This window comes from Aristolochia californica, unplaced genomic scaffold (assembly GCF_029961685.1).
Source record: "Aristolochia californica isolate CCGP_79_NKW_82.1479 unplaced genomic scaffold, dmAriCali1.0.hap1 SCAF_6, whole genome shotgun sequence".
NCBI lineage: Eukaryota > Viridiplantae > Streptophyta > Magnoliopsida > Piperales > Aristolochiaceae > Aristolochia > Aristolochia californica.
The window spans coordinates 43,833,771-43,844,887 of NW_027182257.1; the positions used below are offsets into that span (position 1 = coordinate 43,833,771).

Consider the following 11,117-nt stretch of genomic DNA (forward strand, 5'->3'; position numbering starts at 1 on the left):
AAAAAATTACAATTTCTAGGATTTTTTTTTTTAATTAGTAATGGAACAAATGAATCTCAGGTAGAGTCCTTCTACAGAAAGAGAGGATTTAGCTACCGGTTAGGCCTGCAGGGTCAGAATAGAACATTATCTGCGGGGAGAAATTTCCAAGAAGCAGAAGACGCCTGTCTGGCGTCAATAGAAGCGTAAAAGTTCAAAACCTGTAGGCGGCGGAAAAACCGAAATTCGGTCTAGACCGAGCTCGTCCCGGCCGAAGAAAAAACTGATCTTATCTCATATTGCCATGGTTTAATTACTTCAAACAACTGTTGAGCTCAGCAATTGGATGCAGTTTCGCCCTGGTGATCTAGAATAACGTTAGTCCGTTTGGAAACCGAAATCAAAATCGAAACGGTTGATCCAGTTGTTGATGCTCCAAACACCAAAGGGAGAAAATTTAATCGATTCATGGAGAAGGTCATAGAGATAAGGAAAGAGAAGAAACCCGGAAGACATGCAGCGTAGTTTCTGCTCGAGCCTGGAGCGAGCTCTGAGCGCGGCCTCGTCCATGAAAGAAGGTCCCAAACGGTTACGGTGGGAAGACAACTCGGTCGAATTACGCGAGAAAAGGCAGGCGTCGTGGTGATGAGTCCTTCTCCGGCGCGCCAGCTCGACTCCTGGCAACATTCCGGCCATCACCTCCGGGCGGCAAGGAAGGAGATTATAACTGAGAATCAGAAGACACAGACTGTAAGAGAAATCGTTTCAGACTTTCAGTTTCGTTGTTTTTTTCAGGTCTCCAGCGCGCCTCTCGCCTAACACGTTAAAAACGCTCCACTTCTGATATAATCCTCATAAGATATGTTATTCACGAAAGTACCATCCTCTTACTCTTAACCGCCTTTTCCGTCTGAAAATGAGCCGAGCCGAATAATTGACAATCCCCAGTCTCGGCTCAAATTACTATTTACAGGTTACCGAGTTCAAACTACTTGAACTCAGTTCGTTGTTTGCCTTCTTAAATGAAATGAGGTTCGAGCAAGTGATAAATTAAAGTCTAGATCTTATGAAAATATTTTATTTAAATTTTTTTATAAAAAAATAATAATTTCGAATAAGCTCTTTCAAGCAAACGAGTTTAAACTGAGCTGAGCCCGAGCCGTGACCTATATCGGATTAGTGACACCACACGTGTCTCGGAAATACGAACAAGCCAGCGAAGAGTGGCAGTTTCGTAGTTATGTGAGGATAATAAGAAAAATTTCGTAAAGGGACAAGGCGGAAGCTTTCACTTTTCCAACCAACCGCGGAGATAGCCCCACGAAGGTGCTCCTTCGGTGGGCACCATTGAGCTTTCATTTCAGTCGTTCTTCTGGGACCCACGACCTTGAATTTATTCTTCCAGAGTCATAGACGGTTGACGGCGTGCCGGCATTCCTACCAGCGAAGACCGAACCTTGTTTGGTGGATAAAATTTGTAGACCGGACGACACGACCGGTCTGGTTCATCCTCTTGCTATCAACAAAACTCGAACCCTTACGAGCTCAACTATATAACGGGTACACAGAATCCAAAAACATATCAGTAACCCGGCACCGATACTTTTTACACTTCTCAAAATCGGGTAAATTGGGCGGAGTCACGGGTCAACCCCGGTTTAAGTGATAACCAATTGAGGCAAAAGAGAGACGAACCTGTTAGGCTTTTAATGGAAAGCTGAAAAGGAATTCCTCTGAGCAAAAAGCAAAACTTTAGGATACGATTATCATATTTGAAAAGCACCTTCAGAATCCTCAGTATTTGTTTATTGGATGCAGGATCTCGTGTCTATCTTCCTTTTCGTATCCATAGTTGGGTAACCACACCTGGACTAATTATTAATACATTCACGCTTCCATCTTTATCTTCAATGTCTCTCATTGGGTTCGGGTTTCTATATTTACCCTAAAGGCTGGGGACGGGGAGGAGAAAACCCCCGCCAGATTTCGGGTTGGGGACGGGTTGTCCATCCAACGAAAATTATTTACTTTAGATACTGAAGTCTGATGGAGTAAATTCACTTTCACTGCACTAACAGGCCAAGAGATAGTCAATGGGAAATAGAACAACAGTTTTCATGCATCAGGGAATACATTCATTTACCCCTTCTTGGATATGTATCTCAAACATTTTCTTTTTTGGGTTTTGTGTTCACTCTACTCTTACACAGTTAACCAATGTCTCAGGCTTAGGAGTTATCTGGAAAACAAATAGCACACTTGACCTGATGGATCCATTCCAGGCTGAATCTTGTAACATCATTCAACTGTTGAAATGCTTTCAGAATATCCCCTTGTGAGAGCAAGAAGATGTTGTTCATATAGGCAATCCATGACTATTTTGGTTGTCTTCATTCTCTTTGAAGACATGAAACCGAGATAGTTTCAATTGGATAAGCATTGCAACTTCTCAGAATCGGGTCAAAATGGATACACTTAAGAGGGAAGAATATGGGGAGGAACTAAAAAATATTCAGCTTCCACAATCCATTAAATTTTATTTGGAAGATCTTAAACATAACAACTTAACAACAAAACCTACTTTACATTTTAAGATATTGTATTTTATATGACATGTATTTCAAAGCAATTTCTCTGCTAGCTTTGCTTTATCTAAATTATAGAAGTCTAATTTGTACACATCTTCCAAAAATGAAATAACAAATACTTCATAAGAAAATGAGCATTATAGAGCTTATGATTATGAAGTGTGATAATCAAACAACAATTTTTATAACTAGTAATCCAATCTTCCTTAAATGACAAATACTTCATCAGAAAATGGGCATTATAGAGCTTATGATTAAAAAGTGTGATAATCAAACAACAATTTTTATAACTAGTAATCCAATCTTCCGTAAAAGGATTAGATAGAGTGATATTTTATCAGAGATATTGTAATATAAGGGAAGATAATTACACCATACGTGAAATCATCTTAGCAACTTAGCAACATCCTCTTAGAAGACATGAACATTTGATGTTTTGCGAGAAGCTGAGATTGTTCGATATTTACGCTCCAACTTGAGGGAAGTGTAAGAAAATATAGAAACGACAACATTTTGGTTATTACACATGTATATTCACGATCTCTATTAGTTAGGAAGATCATAGGATATAATTATATTTTGTATGTCATTTTTGAGTTTATATGACTATAAATAAAAATATATCAGGGATCTATTAGATCCGAGACAACTGCTGCTGCAACCTCTTCTAAGTAGATGCTAATTGCTCAAATAATACAGGTTTTCTTTACAGGAAGCACATGATGATCGAAGCTAAGACTATCATTCATAAATCCTTATAAATGCAACTTAGTTTTTTTTAACAAAGATGAGAAGAAAGTATCACCCAAATACAGCAAATCATGCCTTGCAAATCAAGTAGAGGGGGAGAACGTGATCCATGACTGGGACATCTTTAAGATCAAGCCAGCCTAAAATCCATTAAGACAAAACAAATGCATGTTTCATGAAATGACAGAGACAACAAGGAGACGTATCTCGTACAAGACAGTCACTCTAGTCAATATGAAAAGAAGAAAGCATGTGCAAAAGGGGATAAAAAAGCGCACCTCTGAGCCAAGTTGATTGCCATGACAAGCAAAGCATATGCATCTTCACCTGATTCTCTTCCTCCCTTCCTTTTTCCTCTCTTGTTTCTCTCCTCTCTCACGTGGCGCTCACTTCACCAACCCTGTTTTCCTCTTTATTTTCTGTATCTTTGGAGAGCATCAGTCACGGGCTTCACCTAATCACCACCTGTAGTTTCCTGAGAAAGATCTCAACTTCTCAGTACATGACAGTAATCAGAGTTGCTAGCTTTCTTAGTTTCCATGTCTCTCATTGTGCTTGCTTCAGATTAGTGTTAAGATTATAAGTTCTGCTTTTGCATGACAGGGAAAGCTTCAGAACCAAGCTCCACAGCCTTTCTGGGGAATCTTTCCTTGAGCCTAAAGTAACTACTGCCGCACCTTCTCTCCCCTTCTTTTGCTGCAGTATACTTCAGTTGATACTGTACAGAAGAGAAGGCCATCGGAGCCTAGCTCATAACCTGCTCCTCTTTCTCCTTGTCAAACAATCAAACAAGCGGAGGTCCATTCGCTGTTGGCTGGCAATGTGACATTAAACCAATCAAAGACGAAGAAACAGGTGAGTCGAAACAGACGAAAGCATTTAAGAATTCCCTTAACGGAATATCTTTACAAACATCACACGATAATTAAACTGAAACAAAACCTGAATAAGACCAAACAGCTTATATTAAAAACCCCAACCATATGCTGCTTCCCTAATCCCAAACATTTGGTGAAAAAAGGGAAGCAAGATGAGCAACCCATGTGATGGCCAACTAACCACTTCTTAACATAACAGATCAACTCGAAGATCAGGAAACTCTTGATCTGTCTTTCATGGCCTAACAGAGGGTCCCCAAGTAGCGCAGGCTAGCACCATTAAAATAATCAAAACCAGTAATCAAACCGAATTAAAAAATCGTAAACGCCTGATTCTTCTCAACCTGCTTGCATAATACCAAAATTTTGATCATGTCTGAATTAGATAAAGATCGTGGGGGGCTCATGGAGCTTCAGTTCTCCTCCCGCGGGCTCATGGAGCTTCAGTTCTCTAAGAAACAGTACCACTACCTCCAGGGGACCCAGTGTAGCGATCGTGGGGGGGAGAGACTAGACCTCGTGAGAGTGACAACGGACCTTCCATGACAACATTGCTCCAGCCCATTTTGTCTGATCAAATGTGGGACGGCAAGGACCATTCAAACTTTCGAAGACATTATTTTTCCAAAACTAAAACAAGGAATTGATATTGCGGTTGTTCAGTCATCAAATCCAACCATAGCGCGTCCTTTCGGTATCGCTGTCGGATCCATAAGAGGAATCGGAGCCGTACGTTGATGTACAAGAAGACATAAACAGGTGTGATTGTCTAATTAATTTTTTCTATTTTCTATTATATTTTTTAATATTTTTATTCAATTATATTTATTTATGTAATTTATAAAATACTGAATTAACTTTGCATTTACACTTTCCTTAATTATATTTATTTCCTTTCACATGGCTTCTGACTCCACTCTAACTAGTATTTTATCCACATCGTTAATTTACCATGCTATCCCTCGCTGTTTTGGTACAACATGCACAGCTTCTAGTCATTTTGAAATTTGAGCAGGGTAGTTTCGGTCAAGAAGACGTAATCCAAGACTCGACCGTATGTCCAGACGCTGGCAATTGGCTTATTGGGGAATTTTCCTACAATTTTCCCTTCTCCCTCTGCTAATGGCAGGTCTGCGCAATAAAAAATCACGGGAACAGATCATCGACTGCGAGAGCGATTGGAAAGAGAAATCGGTTGCAGATTCGCATTTACAAACAAAACGATTCAAAAGCTTCTTAATGGATGAGTATGGAAATCGTACAGAGACACAGAGGTCTCACAGGCTGATATAGCGCCCAGACAGGCAGGAATACTAGTATCCTGAGTGGTGCTCTGTTTCTTTCCATGGTTTTCTAGATTACTTTCAGCGATGGGGAAGACGGGGAAATGGATTAAAAGTTTCTTGACGGGGAGCAAGAAGGAGAAAGACAAGGAGAAGGAGAGAGAAAAGGAAAATAATTACCACCAGTCGTCTTCATTGCCAGCAGAGAAGGGATCAAGTACTCCTATTGCTGTTACGACCCCCAAGGAGAAGAGGAGATGGAGCTTTCGGAGATCTTCGGCCTCCAGGGAGTCGAGTAATAACTCGATTTCAGCGGACCTCCTTGGGACCTCTTCGAAGTTGAGCTCTGCCGCAAACCTTGCTGCGATATCGTCCATTTCTGCATCATTTGGAGCGCAGAATGAACAGAAGAAGCACGCCATTGCAGTAGCTGCTGCCACAGCAGCGGCAGCTGATGCAGCCGTCGCAGCCGCACAGGCTGCTGCAGCAGTTATTCGACTGACGGCAGCCACCCCGAAAGCAAATTTAGTTGAAGAGGCTGCAGCGATCAAGATTCAGTCTGCCTTCCGATCGTACCTGGTACGTTCTAGAATCCTACAAAAATCATATTTTATTGTTTTTCCTCGTTGTTACAACAAAAACCCAATTTTCCCACTGAGATCCCAATTCTAATCCATTTCTTTCCCACCAAAATAAAAATCAGGAAAAAAACTTTCTACTTTCAATTCAACTAAAATTACCAAACACTTCAGTGGTTTTTGTTCGTGGAATACAGGCAAAGAAAGCACTCAATGCATTGAAAGGATTAGTGAAGTTGCAAGCACTAGTGAGAGGCCACCTGGTGAGGAAACAAGCCAAAGCAACCCTTCGGTGCATGCAAGCACTTGTGACAGTTCAAATTCGAGCCCGTGCTCAAAGACTTCGAATGAGCGATGAATCCCACTCATCCAATCAGCACAGGCAACCAAGCTATAAGAGATCCCCGCAAGACAATCGTCACAGACAATTATACGTATGTAACCAGTCAATATTCAGCAGCGATTTCCTAATTCATGGTTTCGAACCCGTTTAAGATTTCATTCTGTGTCACTGTAGGACGCAGAGAGAGGCACGGAGGAGAACATTAAGATTGTGGAGATAGATCTTGGCGATTCCAGAGGAGGCTTTAAAGGCAGGAACAGCTACTCAAACCCACAATTTGAGAGAGTAGATCACAGATTCTCAACATACTATGCAGGCAATGGTTTGCGTCCAAAGCAAGATTATCAAATCCAGGTTCCGCCCTCTCCGCCTGCATTGGCTGATCTTAGCCCAAGAACCTGCAGTGCACACTTTGATGAGTACTCATATGCAACTGCACAGAGCAGCCCACAGTGCTTCTCTGCTTTACCTGATCCCACAAATTTTACCTTTCCTCAGCAAGAGTATGCAGATTCGATCTCACAGGACTACTCCTTTCCTAATTACATGGCGAATACTCAGTCTTCCAGAGCTAAAGCCCGGTCACAGAGTGCTCCAAAGCAACGGCCGGATACGTTTGAAAGGCAAACAAGCAAGAGGCGACCTTCGGTGGAAGGGAGAAACATCCCCCGTGGGGTCCGGATGCAGAGGTCGTCTTCTCATGTTGGTGCTGCCATTAATGGATATCAGTACCCTTGGTCAATCAAGCTCGACAAATCAACAATCTCTCTCAAAGAAAGTGAATGTGGTTCAAACAGTACTGTTCTAACAAATACCAACAATTGCAGGTCGCTGGTTGGCTTTGAGGTTTGCAGAACTTGAAATTTTAATAGACAAAACGAATAGTGGAAGAGGTATAATCATTGTTGAGGTAGCTGAATTTTATGTAATTTCTATGAATACAGACTCATGGAAGCAGGTTCTAGCAATTCCTACCCACCACACAACTGATCTAAGCTGGTACAAGGAAATGATCAAGACGAGATTTCTTCCTTCCATGGAGGGCGCCTAGGGAGTTTAGGGGCTTCCTGTGTAAAGCTTTGGTTTCACTGACGCATTTCTGCAGTTCCTTTTTTTTTTTTTTTCTTGTTTTCTTTGGATTGGTGGGTAACCCTATTTTTTACAAGTAAAATGTAATTGGAAGAGCGTTTAACTGATCACGATTTGGCATTACTAGTTGTGAAGGACGTCTAGTTGATTTTAGTAGTTAATGTTAATAGAGCCTCAAATTGGCAACCAAACGTAGCTGCTCAAGGCTCTGAAAACCATGGTCTGGAAAAGGCTTTTACCTCGCTGACTGGAACCCACTGCCACCGTAATATTGTTTGGTGGTTTGCTGCGAAAACTCTGCAAATGTCATTCCATCCTTCAAACGAGATGACAATGGTGGAAGCACCGTATGAATCTGCTCGCTCAAATTGTGGGGCACCTGATGTAAAGCAGAATCAATTCCCTCATTATGTCCGCTTAATGTCAACCGTTCTTGAGCTCTCAGTGGATAATCTGAGGTAGAGAAAACTTTTCCCCAAGCAGGCTGTAAGAAAACAACAAATGTCTCTCTACTTAGGGTCACTTGTGTCACTGGCCTGCAAACAGAGTGAAGAGTTGCCCGAAGCTTTCCTTTTGATAGAATATCAGCGGATTCTCCGATCTGAACAATGAAACTCCCCGGAGAAGGTTGCACCATGAAGATCTTATTCTTGCTAGGACAAAATATTTGCAAATAAGAATGCCCATCTTGACGGTCCATTAACCGCTCAGTTGAGTGGTACACACCATCATTATCTTTTATGGAAGAAAGGAACATTGGAGTAGTCAGCACAGTAAATATTCCGTAGTCATAGTGCCATTGTTGCCATAAATGAGAGGCGGAAGTTTTGCAGGTTCTACTTCCATTCTTTACTTTTCCCTCCGAGTTTGTCTCTTGCACTGGTAAGTAATCCATAAGAGGAGACAGGTTGGTGGTAGATCCTCTTTTTGACCCTTTGGCTCTTCTAGCCTCTTTTAGGATATGATTATCAAAACTTGAATGGTAATGTATAAGCCTACCTTTGGCAGTACATGATTCTAGTATGCTTTGCTCCAATTCATGGCCTCCAATTGCTTTATCACACAACTGAGCTAACCGAAGGCCTAGTTCCATCATGCAGAATCCAAGCTCTTCAAACATGTCCCCCAGGTTTCTAAATTCATCACAATGAGATTCTTGAGATCCATCTCCATCTCCATTGTCATGCTCTTTCTTGTTGTTCTCACTAGAATCATTTGAGACATACTCCTGGCTTGGCTCCCGTGCATATTTCAACTGAAGTGCAAACGATGAGACACTCCTATCAAGATTCTTCAAAGGAACATCAGTACCCAACTTGTGAACCTGGAAACTCATGCAGAAAATGACTTGAGCTAGGGGGCACAATTTTAATATATTATTTTCAATAGTTCTAATAAAACAAAGACTTATTATAGTAGATGTACACGGAAAAAATTAAAAGGAAAAAGGAAAAAGGGGAAAGAACAGCAAAGAAAAAAGCATAATTTCTTTCTCTTCGAATACTTTGACAAGATATGGCCCTCTAATGAGAAAAAATAGTTATTCCAAACAAAATAATAATAAAAAGAGTTCTGACTTTTAAAAGAATTTTATAAACAAACATATTTTAATTATAGCTGTAATTTATAGCTTAGTTGAAGGTTGTAGACTAAGAACCATCAAGCTCTATATAAAAAAATTCAAAACTTTTGACTTTAGAAACCACAAGTGTCAGTTATATAAGTTCTCTTATTTCTGATGTTTGTTCAATAAATGAATGTAAGAGGTACCAAAGATTTTTTTTCCTTCAAGAAAATGAAGATTGTCTCAAGAGGCTAAAAGGCCAGCAGGCAAGCTACAGAGTATTGATCATAACGAGAGACTGGTGAACAATCGTCTCTTTAGCAAGACAGTTGGTAGTTCTGTGGACCTATTAACATGAGACGATTTAATTAAAACCTAGCGCTACAAATCAGATAAAATCGAATATTTCATGAAAGATATTCCAAAGCCTCCAAAGATGCTCCAAAGACTTGCCGCACCAGCAAATGACTGCCTTTTGAGTCACCTTCCACCTCTAAAGGAGCCAAAGAATGAGAATGATGAAGCCACAACCATAACGCATTGTGTATAGCTAGGCCGAAATACAAGCAAGTATATATATTGGAGTTCATCACCATAATTAGGTTTCAGTTGGTATAGGTTACAGCAGGTCATACAAAGATGCAAGAGATGACTCCATATTCTCAAATTTGTCAAGTTTTCAGAAAAGAACAGAAAAAATAGTACATAATCAAGTAAACTGTAGAAAGAAATTCCTCTCACTGTAACTATTATTGGCAATATAAGATACGTTCTAATGTGACAAGTGACACACAACTTGCACAATGGAATTGTTCAACAGCTTGGATTTTCATCTGCAGACCCACTAACAACTGATCAATTTCAACTAAATGAACTATGACCTGGCCTTAAAGAAAGAAAAATAAAAATCCAGAAAATTAAACTTTCATCATCAAAACAATTTTCCAGTAGACCTCTGATGTATTTTTTGTTACAGTTAATAGTAAAGATAGTTTTGCTCCATCGTACTACTTTTTCAAAAAGTAAAGCACAGCAAATTCACCTTCTACCTGGAACCTTAAACACTATTTTCTATTAGTTTCAATTTTCACTAATGGATGGAGGGGCAAATAGAAAAGGAAAAATAAAATACGTTTTGCCATCATGAAATATCCATATTCAGTCATTTGGATGACCTAGTCACCCGATACTTTTAACCTGACAATGTGTATTCCATGTTCTTGAACTATGACTAAAAAATTGTTTTCTTCGGAAAGATATAATGAAAGACTACTATGACTAAAATTTGCTTTGGAAAGATATAACGAAAGGCTAGTCAACGAAAGATTTGTTTGCACAACAAGAAAATGAACTTAATTTCTCTGGACTCGTAAAAGAAGTAAATGGAACCTCGTTTTCCGAAAAGGATTTATTTGAAAATAGAGTTTCACAGATTATCTACAACGTTGAGACAGCGACCCGAATCCCATTTGCCCTTCAACAAGCAAAACTACTTCATTACTGTAAAGAGATAACACTCAATAAAAGAAAAATCCTCAAACTAGTCTTATGTATAAGCCAGCCAGGCTCAAAAGCTACTAAAGTAATTCAAAACCATGCATTTGCCTAAAACACAAAAGTCTCTTTTATCAGAGACGTGTGACACAGCAGAAAACAAGACTCGGACCTCAAACAGCAAACACCAGAGCCACCACTTCTAATTTGAGTTTTTACCTTGAGAACCCGACGACAGTCCTCGTAGCTGAGAAGCGCGAGCTTCCGGGCGAGGGGGAGGAGACGCCCACGAAGTATGGAGGCATTCGGGATCCCCGTGATCGACAATAAACCAGGTCCTGAAGGACCTAGGGTTTCCATTACTGTCCTCGATATAATCTCGAGCCTCTCGAGCTCGGCCGAAGAAGTAGATAATGGTGATGACGTGAGTAGAAGGAGATCGGAGAATAGGAGCTCGAACGGTTGCAGAATTTCAGCTTCCGCCTCCATTTCGCGCCTCTGTTCCCCTCTCTTGCTTTTGAGTTTTAATGCCCCACGAGTTGAACCTCTTCCCACTCAAATGGGGTGGGCC

At 40.5% G+C, this 11,117-nt stretch overlaps 2 protein-coding genes and 1 long non-coding RNA gene across 5 annotated transcripts; 1 reads left to right on the top strand and 2 right to left on the bottom strand.

The window, feature by feature from the left end:
- Window positions 1-3,258: 3,258 nt before the first annotated feature.
- Window positions 3,259-4,711, bottom strand: LOC137935168 (uncharacterized). The gene is made up of 3 exons (XR_011109237.1): window positions 4,540-4,711; window positions 3,596-4,131; window positions 3,259-3,457 (listed from the first exon to the last, which is right to left on the bottom strand). It is a non-coding gene; the product is annotated as an uncharacterized lncRNA (long non-coding RNA).
- Window positions 4,712-5,328: 617 nt separating this feature from the next.
- LOC137934574 (protein IQ-DOMAIN 19-like) lies at window positions 5,329-7,598 on the top strand. Its single transcript, XM_068778999.1, has 4 exons — window positions 5,329-6,057; window positions 6,254-6,490; window positions 6,574-7,245; window positions 7,344-7,598. The coding sequence occupies exons 1-4, from the start codon at window positions 5,566-5,568 to the stop codon at window positions 7,362-7,364; spliced, it is 1,422 nt and encodes a 473-aa protein (XP_068635100.1). The 5' UTR covers window positions 5,329-5,565; the 3' UTR covers window positions 7,365-7,598.
- A 2-nt stretch (window positions 7,599-7,600) lies between these two features.
- Window positions 7,601-11,045, bottom strand: LOC137934575 (uncharacterized). Of its 3 annotated transcripts, none has more exons than XM_068779000.1 (2): window positions 10,766-11,045; window positions 7,601-8,812 (listed from the first exon to the last, which is right to left on the bottom strand). In XM_068779000.1, exons 1-2 carry the CDS (start codon window positions 11,033-11,035, stop codon window positions 7,724-7,726), a joined length of 1,359 nt encoding a protein of 452 aa, XP_068635101.1. In that variant the 5' UTR covers window positions 11,036-11,045; the 3' UTR covers window positions 7,601-7,723. The 3 variants fall into 3 exon arrangements, 1 of the variants encoding a protein (XP_068635101.1); XR_011109187.1 differs by lacking the exon at window positions 7,601-8,812 and adding an exon at window positions 9,342-9,545 and having other exon boundaries at window positions 10,766-10,841; XR_011109186.1 differs by lacking the exon at window positions 7,601-8,812 and adding an exon at window positions 9,667-9,885 and having other exon boundaries at window positions 10,766-10,786.
- Between the last annotated feature and the right edge of the window lie 72 nt (window positions 11,046-11,117).

Bases quoted from the DNA above. Each gene is read 5' to 3' on its own strand.
- LOC137934575 (XM_068779000.1), bottom strand. From the start codon at position 11,035: ATGGAGGCGGAAGCTGAAATTCTGCAACCGTTCGAGCTCCTATTCTCC. The intron at 8,813-10,765 runs GTAAAAACTCAA...ATGAGTTTCCAG, and splicing joins ACTGTCGTCGGGTTCTCAAG to GTTCACAAGTTGGGTACTGA.
- LOC137934574 (XM_068778999.1), top strand. From the start codon at position 5,566: ATGGGGAAGACGGGGAAATGGATTAAAAGTTTCTTGACGGGGAGCAAG. The intron at 6,491-6,573 runs GTATGTAACCAG...GTGTCACTGTAG, and splicing joins ATCGTCACAGACAATTATAC to GACGCAGAGAGAGGCACGGA. The intron at 7,246-7,343 runs GTTTGCAGAACT...CTATGAATACAG, and splicing joins GGTCGCTGGTTGGCTTTGAG to ACTCATGGAAGCAGGTTCTA.